Source organism: Orbicella franksi, chromosome 8 (assembly GCF_964199315.1).
Source record: "Orbicella franksi chromosome 8, jaOrbFran1.1, whole genome shotgun sequence".
Classification (NCBI taxonomy): domain Eukaryota; kingdom Metazoa; phylum Cnidaria; class Anthozoa; order Scleractinia; family Merulinidae; genus Orbicella; species Orbicella franksi.
In genome coordinates this window covers 26,175,875-26,194,523 of record NC_138152.1, presented here as the reverse complement: position 1 = coordinate 26,194,523, position 18,649 = coordinate 26,175,875, and the positions used below count along the sequence as shown (strand labels likewise).

The window sequence follows — 18,649 nt, the reverse complement described above, 5'->3', positions numbered from 1 at the left end:
GAACCACTTTCTCTCCCCAGAAGGATACAAAATCAGGATTATGCTGCAGATTTCTTCTTCGAGCCTCTTCAATACTGAAATCTCGAGTGCAGATCAAGGAATCCCCGGCAGAAAGTAAAGCTGGTGTTTTTTCGGATTTTCATGTCAGCAGTTTATCAGACGCTTTGAACAGCGAAAACTCGATTCTCTTTCGTTATGCCAGAATGTTGAAAAGGCGCATTTATCAGTGGTGAAAATAGGTTTGTAGATCATCCATGCCTGTTTACTATTTCATGCGAGTTAGTTTTCGTTGCACTTTCGAGAGGGAAAGCGCATGCCGAAACAATTTTTCATGGTAACGAGTGTTTTCCTAGAGGTCAGCTGCGAAAATCATTTCCCCGTTTGTCGTTTATCAGTAGTTCACATAGATTAGCGAAATAAACCTTGTGTTTGTTTAGATGACTAACCGAATTTCGCAAAATCGTGGGTTGTTTAAATGAAAACGAGAAATGTCTTGGGAAGCGGTAGAGCACTCACGAAGTAGAGAGAAACACGACTATATCTCGTGTTTTCCCCACACTTTCTTTCGTGCTCTACCGCTTTCTACGTGCTTTACAACGGAACAGAGCACAGTCAAGAATGTCGTTTTTCCGCCCTAGGCTGAATTTTCTTATTTTTCTGCCGATTTTAGGCTGGAAATATTATTGTGAGTGTTCTTAGATTTTATCGTATATGGCATTTCTGTTTTCGAATGTATTTGGTGTCTGGATGGTGTTGAACTAATTTTAGAGCCACTCTGCAGAAATTAAAACCTGATATCACGCAGATAACCTTTTGCAGAAATGTTATTAGCATCTAACATATGGCTAGTGTTGTAATGTTGCTTTTTCGCTAGTTCTGCCGTTTAGAGGTGAAATAATTTTAAACAGTTTAGTTAACAACTTATAAATTTTGTATTGTTTTCGCGTGACGTGACAAAAAGTACGGGCTAATGGAGAGCATGATAAATTAGATCGGGTCACGATTTTACCCGTATACGGCTTTGTCGAACTTTGGCATAGAATAGAAAATCATAATATGCATGAAAACGGCAAACTGATGAGTAAACAGTGATACAACCGCAGAAACCAAAAACGTTTCCAAATTTATTGCGGACGCTTCAAAACTCCAGCAAATAAAAGTACTGAAAATTTCAAGAGGTATATGTGAGCTTAAAATGTTTAGCATATTTTAATCGTCGTTAGAGCCTTAATCAGAGCATCGTTAATAGAAGGAAATGGTTATGAAAACTAGCAAAGTTCTTTGTTGTATGTTTTTGTTGGCTATTTTGGGTGTTGATCCTGCACAAAACTAGGCGAAATACAAAGGTGGTTATGTGTGATCATACAACTAACCAATGGAAGCATTGCGATTATGTAATCATGCATAGTCAGTCAGGAGCATAAAACAAAAAGAAGTGCACAGCAGGGTCAAGGATCATCCAACGTAAATCTCACCCGATTTGTTTGCTTCTTTGTTTGCGGGGCTTCTCAACCATTTCCCTCTATTAACTATGATTAAACAGATGTCGCTCTTCTCGTACCAGTTTCTCAAGATCTGAGGCACATTAGTCGGGCATTCGAGCCGAAACTAAACGTGTTTTATAACATGTGTAAAAGCGACTTGGATTGACTGTAGTCTTAACAGACGACTGATTGCGGTAATGCTACATCGTAGTAAAGAACTGGTCCAAAAACTAGCATCCGAAAAGGAAAAAAATCTCAATATACTCTAACTGCCGTTAAAAAATTGTTAGAGACATATCAGGAAAGCAAACGTTTTCTCTTTAAAAATTATTAAAAGAACTCTGTATGCTCCCTATAGTTATACTACTAAATAAAAACTCAAAACCAGACAGCATCAAAAGACATTCATCATCGTCATCATCATCATCGTCGTCGTCGTCGTCGTCGTCGTCGTCATAATCGTTCACATGTTTTTGCAAATGAGACCATTAGCCTCAGCTCTCCAAAAGTTTAAAAGCAATGTAAAATGTAGCTAGCGTATATGGAACTTAGTTTAACTCGGCTAAAAATGTGAAACTCCATGCTTTTCGAACTGAGAGCGAACATCAATGCCGCTTAAGTTTCCATTACACACTGTAATTAGAAACGTTTTTTGAAGTTTGTTCGCAAGTTTACTTTTCATATGAAGTTACGCTTTTCAAATTTTTTTTTTCAAAAATCAAATTTCCTGAAAAAAATTTTCCCAGCAAATATGCAACAAATTTAAGTTTTGTCACTACTTTGTTTTTTTTTTAGCTTCTTAGTTATTACCATAGTCTATTCAAGAGTGTGACTATAGCTAAGGATTTAACTGAATGTTAAACGTATCTCCATACCGCTGTAGGTAGGGCTGATAGAAGTCAGATCCAATTGTTGTTCTGGGCTAACAGATCATGGGGAACGGTTCAAATAAACGCACTTGCGGTCGAACTAATCTAACTCTCTAAGTACACTCGCCAGGAAAGTATAAAGAGACATGGACTAAGAAAAACGCAAGTACTTTCCGCATAAAAATCTTTTCTACCTTGGTTATGTTTCTCGTTTGTCTGTCTCTTTCGCCCCGTCCCCGTCTCCGCTGGAGGTTTAGGAGTTAAGAAAAGGTTGAGTCAATCAAAGAGAGAACAATTTACATGATATCAATCGACTTGCGGCTACACTGATTGATGTCTCGCTTCTACACTAACTCTATTTGATTGGTCAAGTGATAAAATAACTAACATCTAGTAAAGGCGTCCCGAAAAAAGCTACTGAAAAGCACTACCAGATTGTAACAGTGTGGCCCAGTCCAAGTGTTAAATCTCCCTTTCAGTGTCATCCGTCATCTGGTAGACTGGGTTATCGTGACTGTAAAGTGACTCCTGTTTCACAACCTCGCTTACATCGTAAACCGGATTCTGGAAGCATTGACCCTTTTCAGTTTCTGTTCCCTTCTTGGAATCATCTGGTGCGGTTTTAAACCAGCCGATTCTCTTGACACGGTAGTTTATGGCGTAGAACACCACTCCTTAAAGTGAGAATTGCACAGGGCTATTAGACTTGGCCACTCCCATTTTTCATTCAATTTATCATGCATTATACGTTTCAGAGCATTTGACTGTACCGTATTTCACATTTTGCCAACGCAGGGAATATTCCCAGTTTTCTTTTCTCTATCGGAAAGCGTTGTGATTTTCCCAAGCCATTATCTCGGCCACAGAAGGTAAATAAATAAATGACAATATTTAGAGAGAGAACCACATCAGCCTTAGCTGGTTTTCATGCGGATCCTCTATTCTAGTGGAATTGGAATTTTGAGTGTTGGTTTTTGTGGAGGGAAGAAAACCTGAGAACCCGGAGAAAACTCAACCCAAACATGGCACCAGGCCGGCATCGAACTCGAGCCGCATCGGTGCCGGGAGGCGAGCGCTCTCATCATTGCGCCATCCCTGCTCCCCAAAACGTAGACATAATGCAACCCTGAGAGATTAAAAGCGGACTCAATACAACCCTTTGGGCGCTTCCACTAAGGGCACCACACAGATATATCCGTATTTTTTTATATGCCTTTATCCATAAAGTTTTCATATCATATGCGAATGCGCTCCACTCCTGTGAAAAGTATACCAAGAGGAAAGTAGATACTTCTAAGACCTATAGTCTTGAAACGTACCCGCCAATAGAATGATAATTATAGCCAAGCAAACTCCGAACGCTATTTTCCACTTAGAATCAATATCGTGACCATAAAGATCCAGAGACTCGGGCTCGTTGGTCGTGACGTCATCTTTTTCCGGAGCTTTTGAGGTGATCAAGGAAAATGTGGTAGGTCCTGAAGGCACTGATGACTTTGTAGAGACATCTGAGGACCGAGAGGTCTGCTGATAGGTTGTAGTTGCTGGTGACAGATCTGTTGAATAGGAGAAAGCCTGCCTTTTAATAGAGATATAGAGCGGGTTTCAATTGAATGTCGTTAAAAACATAGACAATCCAAAGAACCAATCAAAACTCATCGTAACTACAAGCTAAGTAGCTGACACGAATTGCGAGAAAACCTGTGCGAGTTAGTTGTGATTGATTTTGGTTTTACTCCTTACTGGATCAGGAAGTGACTAGAGTTTTTTTTAAGACGATTGTGCAGCGTAATAATGCGAAACCAATCAAGTGACAACCGCTTTATCCAGGCGATTAGGAATTTCTATTCTCGTGCAGTGGGATATTAGCTCTGTCAATAAATACTTACATTCTTCTAAGTTACCTATTTGTTTTTCTTTGGTATTGTAAGGGGAAAGTAGACTTTGTTCGTGGTTGATTAGGTCGCGAAACGTTAAGTTCAATTAATTTAAACAAAAATTAATCAAACAAGCATCGTGTCTCACCTTTGCAAGAAGATAGATTTTCCAATCCTCTTCTGCGGGCGCTTGATCCCGGGGGACAAGGCACGCAAGACGTCTGTCCTTCATTAGGCTGATATGTTTCTGCGGGACAGGATAAACAGGCGGGCAACGCCCCGTGTATGGCCCCCAGAGTACCCGGTGGACAATTAACTGAAAGAAGTAAGTGGAAGAAAAGCGTTAAATTTGTAAAAGATGCATACAATGCTGCGTTTTGAGCGAAGAATCGGAGAAGTCACCTCGTTAGAGCACCGTTACGGAAAATAATCGAACGTGATTCACTGTAGTAATAAATGGCCCTCAACAGGCATGCTACACTCTTAAGAAAGGCTGGTACAATTTAGCAGACAAATGCACAAAGTTTACTTACCACAAACGAAGTTGTTGTCAAACAAGACTTGGCCAGTGGGACATAAAGATATGTATTCTCCGACACTCCATGAGGCTGGGTCAACCTTTAGTCTAACACCTCTAACAGTTAAACTGATATTTCTTGCATTGGACTCATTCACTAGCAATGCTGCGGCACTTTGTAAATGCTTTGCAGAATCCATGACACTCACAGCGTTTTCTTCTTCGCTTCTATTCGTAGACTCGGGACCTGTCATGTTGAAGCTCAGTATTCTGAAAGACGCATTGCAGGAAATATTGTTGTCCTCGTCGATGATTTCGCAGTCTCGTATCCTAACATCTTGCACTGCATTGGAAGGAAGGGCAACTAAGTTGTTTACATTCCTCATGAGCGCTAATTGTACGTCTTGCTTGAAGTTTTCGCTGGCATGAAGCGGATTTCCACCATTGTTTACCTTGTTGCTGTCTACGTAAGCGTCGTTGAGGCTTCTATTGTCGCCGACAATCTCGAAGGAAAATCCAAAAGAAGGCACAACCAAAGAGAAACCAAGAACTCGGACACGAACGCTATGGGATAGGGTGTAGTCAAATGGATTGGACACGTTGCATTTGTAAAGTCCTTCATCTTGTTTCTGCACAAAGTTAAAGGTTAACACAGAGAAATTGCCATTTGGAACTATAATATACCCATCACCATTTAATGGCATAAATAGCCACTGGTATCGAAGCGGCTTTGTGATGGAAGTCGCGTTACATCGCATATAAAACCTAGTGTTCACGGGTATGTTCAGGTTGCTTGGAGCCTGATACACCATGGTTGGTGGTGCGTGTACAATAATGTACGAGGCTGTTGATGGTTCCACCTTTATGTGGTTGTATGCTTCACACGTATAGTTACCACTGTCATTTGCCGTTACTTTCTCGATGCGCAAAGTTTCTTTGTTGGTCCCTGGCAGAAGGACGCCATTTTTCCTCCAGCGATAAGATGGTGCTGGGTCTCCTGATGCATTGCAAGACAACTCAAGTGTCTGTCCGATTTTCAAGTCTTTCATTGCCGCTGGATTATGAGTTATGTTAGGAGCGACGGCACAGAAGACCTTTTCATCTTTTATATCTCGCAACATGAGCAGAATTCTCAAGGACTTTTCGGTAGCTTCCGCCACTGACAGGTCTTCATGAGAAAGTAGGTTTTTGACCTCAGCACCGAGAATTGCAATTTGTTTCTGCAAACGGACTGCCCCGGGGATATCGACCCCTTGGTAGAGATAAAGCAAGTTGTCTACAAAATCCTCCATGCAATCTACGAAGCCAACGCATTCTAGTGATGTACTGTTAAACACGGTTTCCATACTTGCTTCCCAGTCCTTGAATACCATATCTATCCCTGCTTGGATTTTGTTCTGGTTGGTGGCATTTGCAAGCTCAAATAAGCTGACTAAATTCATCACCTCCTCGTCGGCAGGCACAGCTTTCACTGAGTCAACAATATCTTTGTTTGAAAGCCCAAGTTTAGCAGCTTGTGTAACGTTAACAGTAAAATCTTGATCTTCTGCGTGCTTTTGTTCCAAAATGTGATTTGTTAAGTTGTCAACAAGATGTAACGATTCTCTAGAGATGTCATATAGTGTACTTATTATGTCACTAAGGGCACGGTGATAGTTCGTCACCAAAGCACATTTCTTTTTTAACATAACCAAGGGTGTTACATCCAAGCCCCTTTCATCGAAAGCACGCTTTCTTCTACCTTTGTCTTGTGTCGAAGCCTCCTGATTTAATGGATGCCCAGAGCGGAGAACAACGTTCACATTGCCAAAAAGCGCCTTTACGATCCGCTTGGCTGTCAGCCCTAAAGAATCGTTCAGTGATGCAAAGTTGACGATTGGAAAGATGGCTTTCTCTTCACTGGCGGAGGCTATTTTGAACTCCACTGGAAATTGAGTTTCGGAAGGTGAAGACAAAGTGACATCAAACGATATTTCCTTTATCTCCACCAGGGAAGTTCCGTTAGTGCTGTTCCAGAGCTGAGCCAATTTAATTGCGTCTTGAATGAGTGCCCGATTCTGTTCATTCGACCTCTGCGAAATGTTCACGGCTTTTGAGATTGCAATGTGTGCTCTTTTAAGGGTGTCACGTTTACTTTTAGCAGATTCTAGCTCAAGTTTGCTTTTAGCCAATTCAATCTCGGCAGCGTTGAGTACTTTCTTCGCTTGTTGTAATTCTAGAAGTGGTTTTAATATTCCTTTTTCAGCTGCATTCAACTTAGACATAGCCTTTTCTCTAGCAATACGACAAAACGCGTTCTTTTCTTTGCATTTCAGCTCTTTGATTCGTGAAGCGCAGTTTACTTCTTGGCAACACGGAGAAGCAATTGTGTCTTTTAGGACGTTAACCTGACAAGATTTCACGCACTGATATGGTACATTGGTGTACGTGTATTTGAAGACTTCCTTAGGACAATTATTAATGTGGTCTTTGCATGTCAATTTATCGCTATAGTCAACGCATTCAAGCAATGAACCCAGCAAAGCGTCTTTTCCTATAGAGGCAACAGGTGAGGTTACACGAGCTGTGGCCTTGGAAGCAAGTTTTTTTGGGTCTTTTATTGCATCTTTTACTCCTTTAGCCACTTCCTTCCCCCCTTCTCCCGCTGCTTCCCTTTTACTCTTTCTTTCATGGTATTTATATGCAGCATTAACTGCAGCATTGGAAGCGACATACGCAATCGGTGGAGGAACACCTATCATTGATAGTCCAGTTGTTATTCCTACAGTGACTGTAGCCTTAAGCACCTGATTTACGTTACATTTTAGAAATTCACCCTTACTCAGTCCTGAGTGTTCGCACGTTTCCTCTAGACAAAGCCCACCCTCAGAAAAGGGTGGAACTCTTTGCTTCACGACGTTATGACAGGTCGCCGGACAAACTCCCTGTTCTTTGCTAATGAGATCTTTATAGCAGGTATTACAAAATGTCCCTGTCACACAGACATAGGGACATTCAATTACGGAGCATAAACGTTCAAGGGATGCTTTCAGGTGATTCAGCTCTTGGCTGCTGTTCGATAACTTCTCCTCTGCGTTTTTTATATCCTTTAGGGCGACTTGCTTCGTCTTTAGCGCCCATTGATATCGACTTACAGCCAGATGAGTGTTATTTTCTGCTTGGGCGAGTCTAAATTTGAGTCTGTCGATTCTGGCAATCATTTTCTGGTCTGTTTTTTGCAGAACCTTGAGTCGTTGGAATGTATTTCTAACCACGACATTTATGTAATCATTTATCAATCCTTTCACCTTATTTTCCAGTGCATTCTGATCCCCTTTGAAGGCCGATTTACCGAATTTTCCAGTGACTTTTAAATTCAGAAAATCCCATGGCTGAAGGTTGCTCGAACCATTGAGGGACAGCTGATAATTACTGAATAAATAGACGTCTCTTTGAAAGCGTAGAAAAGTATTTGAAATTGTCACTTGAGCTCGAAATGAGTCACCAAGTAATGCCACTGTTGTGTCAAGGATTCCTTCAGTGCTGTTCAGGCTGTCGGAAGGTAGAAAAATCTCGAGTGAATCCGAACTGAGACATGTAAAGAATCTTCCCAAAGTCTCCTGTTTTTTAAAGGTGGCTGAAAGTTTTAAGCCTGGAGTACTAGACCGATTACTAACGCATGTGCTGAAATCTTCTGAGTAAATGTTAATGGACATGTTGGGAAACCTCAGCGGTCCAAATTTGACAATCCCACTCAAGTAACATACCAGATGGATGGCCGATATCGTTGGCTCTTTTATTAAGGAAGAGCTGTTCAGAAGATGTGAATAGGCATATAAAGATACCTCCAAGACATCACTTGGAATTTCAATGAAGGAACTGAGAAGAGCAGAAGTGAAGGGATCCTTTTTCAAAAGGCCCATCAGGAACAATTCGTATATACCTGTTATCTTGCAAGAAGTGTTGTTTGGAGAATCTGATAGAAAAAAAGTAACGCATTCTTGTTTTGACAAACTTCTTTGTGCAATATAATTTAGCGCCTATCAATTATGAGATAGCTTTTACAGGTTTTAATGGACCTATATCAAAACGTTGCTATCCTATGAATAGATACCTGCTCATACGTTTACAATAAGGCGATGGGAAGGTAAAGAAAAAACGTCTCAAAAACGACTTTTTTTACGTCCAAGAACTTACACCTTGGAATCAACTTTGTTACGCTGTAGCAAGAGAGGTTGAAGATTAAGAGTTACCGCTTTCATCGTCTCTTATACTTGTCGAGATGAAACGTTTTTAAGCATAGCTCAATACAAACCCTAGCTATCATTCGCAATATGTTAAGAAACATAGACCCATTTGTAACGATGTTATGAAGTCAAACATCAATTTTGCCATACGTTGGAAGTCATACCTATACTCATACTTTATAATTTAGTTGGTGCGATGTCTTAATGATTTTACCAACTTAATAAATGTAGATGTAGATGTAGATGTACTCCTATAGACTTACCGCGGTACTGCACAAGTCCAGAGCTTTCATCCAGTTGAAGCTGCACTGATACATTTTGCTTTTGCAAGAAGAGGCTCATGCTTATGGTCACTTCTCCACTAAATCCAGCCTGCCAAAAGTTGGGATTGGTAATCCACACCTGTATTTCAAAGAGTGGAACAATTACACATAAGTATACATTTTTACCTTTATCTCTTGAAAAAAAAAAAATTAAACGGTACACTCGGGCTTGTTTCAGTCCGGTGCTTAGGCTGTTTCAAGTGTTTTATGGCGACAGTCAAACCGGTACCGCATTTAAGGCATTCAAACATCCTTCCGGCAGTATTCATCAATGATCAGGCCCTCTTTTCCTGAACAAGACATATGATTAAGGTGAAAATGTCGTGAAGTGGTTGGAAAACAGGACCTTTTCCTGTCAGCTCGAGAGTCGTGTTAGACATAAATCATGATTTTCATATGTTTTGCACAGATCTTACAAAAAGTCAAAATTCGTGTACTCAAGAGGGATTACTACTTTAGATTAAGAAACAGGCTCTCCACTCTGTAACTACTTACTTTGTTAATATCTGGTGTTTGATAAGTCGCATTTCCTCCAAAAAGCACGCCCAACGAACTGATTGGATGCGAACCATTCATGACCTTTTCTACTCTTCCAAATAGTTCCAAGTCGCCTGATACGAGTGTGTTGCTTTGCTTCCTCGTATTCACCGAAAAGTTAAGAACACTACGTCTTGAAAACTGCACGGCCATGGCGGAAATATTCCAGCCTTGAGCTGCAAGCTGATGATAAATTGGCATGCTTTGTAGGGCTTCGTATGAGAGTGGGTTAAACATTATAAGTACATTAGCAGGCCAAGATTGTGAACAAAGTTCAGTAACAACGAGGTGGGTATTTTCGTTGTATTTAGGAAGTGTCACGCTGCTTTTGTTAACCTCGACAGATAAATCACCCGTGTAAAGGAGTGCTGAGTAATAGGACTGCTCGTTAATTGACAATCCTAAGCCTTTTAAGACGCCTTTTAGTTGCAATCCGGTCCATATGTAGGTTATTGCGTCGTTCGTGTCAAAGCTCGATAAGGTTTTTGATGGAATCAAACGGAACCAGACGGGAAGACTGCCTCTTAAGGACTGGATAAATACCCATGCTAAGATCTCAGTAGGAAGGCATTGAATATTTCTAGTAGATTGGGCTTTGCATTGATCTTTGCTTGTTGAAGCAGGCAACTGCGAAGCATTCAATTTGTCAAGCGCCGCTCCCTGTAGACCCAGTGGTAATGTAAGATTATTTAGAGACAGGACAGAAGCAATTCCTTTGGTGCTGACCTTCCCTCGAGTAATTTTCCACGACTCTGTTGATTTGGCATGCAAGGAATGACCAGCAAGAGGGCACTTTAAAAGTTCAATTTTATGGCAACCAACTGGTAAACTGTTGCCGAGACTACCGTTGCAAGATGTGCCGTTCTCAAGCACAATCACAGTGTCTGGAGTCACTGACTGGTACGAATCAGCTGCAACGCCAGCCAGAGTGTAAGTGATTGAATGGATGCCAGGTAGACGCGCTGTAATCGTCATATTGGCACGGTACAGTTTTCCATCTTCCAGCTGCACTGGAGAAATTACCAAATTGCGCGGTACGAATTCTACCCCCTTGGCATGTGGTGTGATGGTAAGCTCCTTCTCAGGTGGAGACAGTTCAAAAGTGATGGTCACACTGTTTCTTTCTTGAAGCCGTGGGTACTTTGGTTTGCGGAAAATGCCAATGTGACATCTGCTTCCCATGTAAGTGGTCTCGGTGCAGTTACACCTAAAGGAAGTACTGTCAATGGCACTGCATCCACCTCCATTATGGCAAGGGTTTGGATGACACACTGTTATTGCTGCAAGCAATAATGGAGACGTTTAAGAATACTTTGCTACATTTTAATGAAAAAATTAAATTGAGTGTGCTCAGATTCATAGGCAGTCTCGTTGCTTTTCTGATTAAACTGAAAAAAGAACACTTCTATGAACGGATCTTCTTTTCCACTTGTGGAATAGGAGGAGAAAACAGGGCTAAAAAAGCAAATTTGCACACGTAACACTATGATGCTTTTATTTTTTTAATTATGACTAACTTTCAAAATTACAATCTTACAAACTTTATCTTTACCATCACACTGGCCAGGAGTTGGTTCCCACTTGGAATTCGCGGAACAAGAAAATATTTTGCTCCCATTTACGAAAAATCCTGGACGACACGCAAACGAACATTTTCCTTTGAAGATCGTTGAACAAGGAATTCTAACATATCCATTTACAGGAGAAGTTGGTTTTTCACAATTTTTGACTGCAACAAAAAGACAAGAAAGGTGAAACTTACTATGTACGTATTGATACGAACGCGATTAATTAACGATAATCAATAATCAATAATAATAATAGTAATAATAATGAATGCTAGAGGTGTATACGCATACTCTCTAATACTCTCGTGTTCCTTTAGGGAGGGAAAATCAAATCGGCGTCATTGCACAAATGCTACGCTGGGAGTGTTTCCCCTATGTAAGGGTCAACCAGTCGTATTCTAGTATAATCATCTCCTTAGTTTCGAAACTCAGCAGACAAAACGCTATTTACTATCAAAAATGTGATAGATTTACTTCGTTTATTGTACCTTTACAAAAAGCGCGCTGTCCACTCCAGTGCCCACTGGCCAAGCATATGCGAGCTTGTGATCCAACTAGTTCGTACCCATCTTGACAGCTGAACCCACAGACGCTGTCCATTGTTTTTCCCGTGCAGTTCATGTAGCCCTTGGCTGGCTGAGTTATCGATGAACATGGGTATCCTGGTAAAGAGATGAATTAGTTTGGATACAGTAAGATTCGCATATAATATCCGTTGTTAAGTTTTTGCCCGGTCATGGGTTCCTTCGAAGAGCAAAGGAGTCAAGTACAGTTTGAAACTTTCATGGCTTCATATTACAATTGAATATATGAAACATCATATATTTGAACTGCGGAGAAAGATATCAAGACATGATTGAGCATTGGATTTATATACACAACACTTGTAAAATTAAAGCCGGCACAGCACCGGTATGGGTTCGAGTCCCGTTCAGGCCTGAATTGTTTTTAGGCTTTAATTTCACAACTGTTGTGTGTATAACTGCGATGATCAATCATGCATGCCTTGTTTTTATATCATTCTTCATTTCCATTTCCATTCTACGGATGAGGTTTTCCGCAGCGAGACTATTCAAATTGAAATTTTTTTTCAAATCTCGAATCTGGATTAATATCGATTAAATTAATGTCTGTATGGTTTCCTGTACGACAGGCATGCAATAATAGGCCATATTCGTATCCTCGACATTGGACTGGCACTAGCTTGAAATGGAGGCTTGTGTGGGGGAATATCATAGTCCTTAAAAAAACGATTAGAGTCATTTGCAAACACTCCCCGCATTAGCCTCATTTGCAAGCTAGTTCCAGTCCAATACCGAGAATACGAATATGGCCTATTGTATCGGGTATTTGTCAATTTTATGACCGCCACTATCAACGGTCACCCCACACGTTTTCTCCTCGTTCACTCCGTCACTCGCGTTCTCAATACTCTCTCTTTTTTGATGCAGATTTGATACCTTTGCAAGTCCGTAAGTCACCATCCAGGTAGTATCCTGGCCTGCACATACAATAGTAGCTTCCTGGAGTATTGCCACAAATCTGGTTACAGGTATGTTGACCGTTTTTGCATTCATCTTGGTCTGAAGAAAAAGGAGATAAGGGTGATTGGGGCGTTATCACAGTGCCAAACGTCTGCAATACAAACATGTTCTTACCAATTGGATTAAGTGCTTTTATCGTCCGTGCAAGAAGCAATCCATACAATGGTTTGTTTTGTTCTGCTTTTGATAATAGTTTTACATATTCTGTGCTATACTGGCGATCTTTTAATGCTTGGCCATTTGTTCTCGTTTTTGCAGTGATTGTAGCCTTCTTAACCTGTATGGCAGTTGTTTCCTTTTAGAAATTGTGAGAGGCATTTGAAAGCTGGGGTTGCAAGACGGCGTCGAACAAAGTGGAAATAGCAAAAAAAGAAAAAGCATTGAGAGGATTCAAAAGAGGAAGAAAATAGGTTACTAGTCAATGAAGATGCTACAAGTGCCCCAGCTGGTAGATAGGCGTAATCTCTGGGATCACTTGCAGACGTTTGTTCCGTCTCTTCCAAAACCGGATGGAGTATGTTATAATCAACATACGGACCATTGTCTCATTTTACGCAACAGGTAAAGTCTGTCAACATGAGGCCGATCGTAACGCACCTGAGCAGGTTCGATTGTCAAAGTTTAGAAAATATCCATTTTGACAAATGCATTGGAAGCTCCCAATCGTATTGTTGCACTGGTATCCACAGCCAGCTAAACCTAGCTTGCATTCATCGATATCTACAAAGTAAAGAAACACATTTGTACGTGTTAATAAACAATTATTGGATGAGCGTTTTTGTGATATCCGGAATAATCAAGGTCGAGGTAAGTGTTATCAGCCGAAGCCGAAGGCTGACATATAATAAATATATTGGCATATAATAAAAGTTTTCTTAAGTAAAAGTATTTTGAGATGATGTATTTCTGTTTATCACCTGAACATGATTGGTTATCCTTGTTGAGGGTAAAGCCAACTTGACATGCGCAGCTGTAGCCTCCAGGATGATTGACACATCGTTGTTGACAAGTGTGCTTTCCCGTCAAGCATTCGTCATGATCTGAAGCGAGTGAACACAATATATAGTACTTGTAAAATTCTCCTTAATTTAATTAAATGTCTTAGTTATAAATCTGATTACCAGAGAACTGAGTCAAGCATAAACGCCGATCTCCAGTTAATGCAATATTGAGCGGTCTCAATAGTCATACCAAGAGAAGCAGTATGAATTCGGCTATTGATGTTTGCAATTTAATAGTGTAGAATCGACCGATCATTCCCAAATATGTAACCAGCCATTTAAAATAAGACAATAACTGGGTGCGAATGTCTATGGTTGATCTTGCAACTTACCTGCACAATCTCGCTTATTAGTTGTGAGGAGATAACCTCGAGGACATGTGCAGAAGAAACTCCCCAGTGTGTTGTTGCATCTGTACTGGCATACGGGCTGTGCACATTCATCTATATCTATTAAGTGTAGAAATATATGACAACTTAACTTGAAGTGTTTTATAGATGGACGTAGCAGAAGTATGCGTTATGACGGATACAAGGCCGATTCTAATGAATACCTTTTATGGTCCAAAAGCTAACTGACCATCTTTCAATTGAACATCGTAAAACCAAAAACCAAGGTAATCAGTCTAGCCAATCAAAAAGGAGGCAGACAATCTAGTGAACCAATCAAAACACCAACCTAAGACATGTTGCTGACTCAAAGTGCTAGTAAACGTGTGCGAGCCACTCGCAATTTGTTTTTGTTTTACTTCTCATTGGATAACAAAGTGGCACGAGTATTTTTTAAACCAATGGCTTAGTGTAGAAACTCAGCAAATGTGAATTACTTTAGACACTCAAATGAAAACTGCTTCAAGTCTAGCAACGTACCTGAACACGTTATGGAGTCCTTACTGAGTCTATAGCCGCTGTAACAGGCACAGGAGTAGCTACCGGGTTTATTGACGCATCTCTGCTGACAGTTGTTTGATCCGCTGCACTCATCAATATCTGTTAGGATGAGAGATAAGTGACCAGGTTTGCCTTTTTTCCAGTTCCAAGAGGAAAATTACAGCTATAATGCAATGGCTGAGTACTGCTCCATGTAAGTGTGGATGAGATGCAATATTGTAGTCTTAACATGACATCATGTCATGAGAACTTGTTGGCTCTAGACTAAATTACTTGTAAGATATCGCCCTCATTCTCATTACTCTTTAATAACTTAACTACAGCGCATAAAATGACGCATACCTCGACAGTTCCTTCCAGAAAGTCTGTAACCCGAGTTGCAATAACATCTGTAGCTTCCTGGCGAATTAGCACAGTGATGCTGACATCCGCCATTGTTGGTAGCGCACTCGTTTTTGTCTGTCGAGAAAGAGGATAAAAACGTGCTTCCCGACACTGATCGCCCGCAGTGCAACCGACAGTGTCACACTGGCGATGCAGACTGTCTGTTATACGCAGGCTACCGTAAACTTCCGAAAGTAACGACCCTCGTTACTTTCGGAATTAGCAGCCTTTGGGGCTCGCTACTTTCAGGAGGTCGTTACTTCCCCCGGGAGCAGAAAACGTTATCTAACGTTGATGCGTCTGAGCGCGTTTAAAGCAACAAAAGATGGAAATTCTTAAAACCATCCGTCGTCCCTATTGCTTGCTGAGAGTTTTACAGATTTTGTTTTAAAATGGCGCTATATGAACAGATGAAGCACGAAATGACATTTTGCGACGCTTCGTGGCATTAGTTGGACCTTCCGAGTTCCTTTGTTGTAGGGTGGTTTAATTATAATTAGCAACTATAGCACGATACGTAACTTTCACTTGACTATTGATTAGAACGATGTTCTTGCTATTTTCGGGGTTGGGATGGGCGCGGGCTTGCTACTTTCGGGCGGGGGTCATTTCGCTACTTTTGGGAGGTCACTACTTTCGAGATTTACTAGCGGCCACAGTTTTTTGACCTGACTTTCGGAGGTCGTTACTTTTCGGAAGTTCAATGTATGACACTGATAGCCACCAAAGAATCAAACACAAAAACGATAGAAAGTAGTACTTTACAAAAACATTTTTCCCATCAGCTGTATTTGGCTATCCGAAAGGATCCCAAAATAGGGTCCATAGTTTCACTTGTAGTATTAAGAGAAAAGTAAATTTCGTTTAGTTCACTTACAATCATGCATACGATTAATAAATTATATTTCTTACCCGTTCTGCATCTGGATCCTCGCCAACCGGGGGTACACCGGCATACTCCAGGACTGGTACATGTCCCCCCATTTCTACAACCACCAGAGCAGATTGCTAAAGCGAAAAGAAAAGACGATGAAAAATAGTATCAGAGCTTGGTTTAACTTTCCATTTCAGTTACAGACGTTCTTTGTTCTTGCTTGTTATGTTCTTGCTTGTTATGTTGTTATGGCGTAATTCTATAACATTATCATGCATACAGTGAAAATTCAAATGTGCGACCGTCGAACATTTGCAACTGAAGGTGACATACGAATATCGAAACACGTTTTGTAAAATGAAAAAAATTGTTTTCTTTTTAAAAAATTAATAATTCTTACTTGTTATTTTAAATGTGCAGTGGGGATTTTCAAAGAAATTTGCACCCTTGTATAGCAAAGATCAGTACAACTGCAAGGTCTATGTAAAGATTCATTACACAATTTCTTTATTAGACATTCAAATTTTACGTGAGAAACATACGTATTGTGCATTGGTCGCCCCTTGGTTTCCATCCTGAAGCACAGTAGTATTGTGGTTTGTATCGAGCTACTGTTGTGTAATACGTTTTCCACTGCAATTTGTACACAATTCTACAAGATAAATGAAATAGATAAAGTTTCTTTCTATATTTCGCTGAATATGTGCATGTCCTGGCTTACATGTTTATATACTTAGATATACTTACAAAGATAAAGAGCTATTGGAAGATGTTGTAGGTAGTCTTAAATTGATAGGCCTGGGCTGGGCTATAACGTCATAATCTAATTAATCAATTAATCAATCAGTTAATTAATAAATAATTAGTAATAGTAATTGGACAGAGTGGAGTACAATTCAGGGAGTAATCGTGCGAGTAATTTTAAAATCGGACGAGCGCGAAACGAGAGGCCGATTTGAAATCACAAGCACGATTACTCCCTGAATTGTACGACACGAGGTCCAATTACTAATTGATCGTGTCTATAACAAATTTCGGAATTAAAAATGTATTTTGTGAACTTCTTTTGAGCGAAAACGTATGTAGCGCGTTTCATAAGGTTTGAAAACTACGCGAAACTTTGCAAAGAAGCCATTAAAGCGCGCTAGTCGACGTGCGAATCACGTGAGTATCCAATTACAGGTGTCCAATTACAAAAAGTCCAAATTGGATACCTGTAATTGGACACCCACGTGATCGCGCGCCAATTACGTGGCAAATAGGCGCGCGGAGAACCAATCACGATCGAGAATTTCGTTATAGATACGATTAATTAATTAATGTTATTTTAATCAATTTAATTCGTTCAAGATGTCTGGAAATTGTAAGGTATCATCTCGAGTGTATGTGTTTATTCTCAGCTAAAAAAAATTAAGGAATAAACTCACTTGCATTTTGTGCAAAAGCAACAATTCCAGGTGCAGGATACTGTGCAAGTGCGACGTAGGTTAATGGTTCGTCTAGAAGTCCCAACTGTGGCGTAGTACTTCACATGCCTAGTCAGCACGTTGCGACTGTAACAGAAGCAATAAAAAGTGTGTGATTCTACCTCAAATGAGTTACATCAAAATAATGGCGCATCTTTTGAAGCACCCACCTCACCTTCCTTAGCCTTTCACTCCTCGCAATAAAAAAATGACCCTTAAATATTTCCTTTAAAGTGACCAATATTTTAGCCCGTCACAGGTGAGCACCCAGTTAACACCAGTATTTTGTCGTGTTTTCCCAAATTATTTTCCTGGGCACCCTTATCAAAGCGCGATTAAGAGCTAATCAGGATAAGCGTGATCCGCTCTCTGTTTATATTTCATTTCTGCAGTTTCGTCGTCGACTACATTAATCTAAGTCAAACTTCATAAAACAATAGCAATAAGAAACACTTTACAGTGTAATTAATGGAAAAGAAAAGAAAACAGATTAAATGCAATCAGTTTTCAAAGAATCAGCCTTTGGGATGGACAAAGATGATACTATATGGCGAAAAAAAGCAGTAACGTAATTCAAAGCATGGTATTTGCTACATTTGTTGTTGTTGTTGTTTTTTTTTGTGTGTGTGTGTGTGTGCGCGCGTGTGGATGTGTGTGTGTGTTTTTCACATAACCAATTTTGCATTGCTGTTCTTTAATTAGAAAGTACCGTAAATCCCCGAATTAGCCCCCCTCCCCCCTCGAGTAAGCGCTCCCTTCAATAAACGCCCATCTATCGACCAAAATTTGGAGTAAGCGGCCCCGCCCCCCCTCGAATAAGCGCCTCCCCCCCCCCCCCCCCCACCTTCGCCCATTTTGTGGACGAGTATGTACTTTCATTTGATCGATCAATCGATTTGACTGCATATGAAGGGTTGGTTCAATCCTTTAACAGTGATGACAGCGTAACAGAAGAATTCGATAACACTTACCCTTCAGGTCTCAACCTTAACTGGCTTATGACGTATCCGGCCATCACCACTACAAAAAGAGTTGTCAAAAGTGGGAAACATGCAACCTTCATGACCTCGCAATTTGATCAGTAAAAGC

General features: G+C 40.5%; 1 protein-coding gene across 1 annotated transcript; it reads right to left on the bottom strand.

The window, feature by feature from the left end:
- Window positions 1-467: 467 nt before the first annotated feature.
- LOC145494002 (uncharacterized) lies at window positions 468-18,623 on the bottom strand. Its single transcript, XM_081473470.1, has 18 exons — window positions 18,532-18,623; window positions 17,522-17,647; window positions 16,637-16,746; window positions 16,133-16,228; window positions 15,179-15,295; window positions 14,816-14,935; window positions 14,279-14,395; window positions 13,863-13,985; window positions 13,543-13,665; window positions 12,862-12,984; window positions 11,890-12,063; window positions 11,386-11,562; window positions 9,792-11,113; window positions 9,237-9,375; window positions 4,764-8,702; window positions 4,379-4,546; window positions 3,673-3,909; window positions 468-3,027 (listed from the first exon to the last, which is right to left on the bottom strand). Exons 1-18 carry the CDS (start codon window positions 18,621-18,623, stop codon window positions 2,816-2,818), a joined length of 7,515 nt encoding a protein of 2,504 aa, XP_081329596.1. The 3' UTR covers window positions 468-2,815.
- Between the last annotated feature and the right edge of the window lie 26 nt (window positions 18,624-18,649).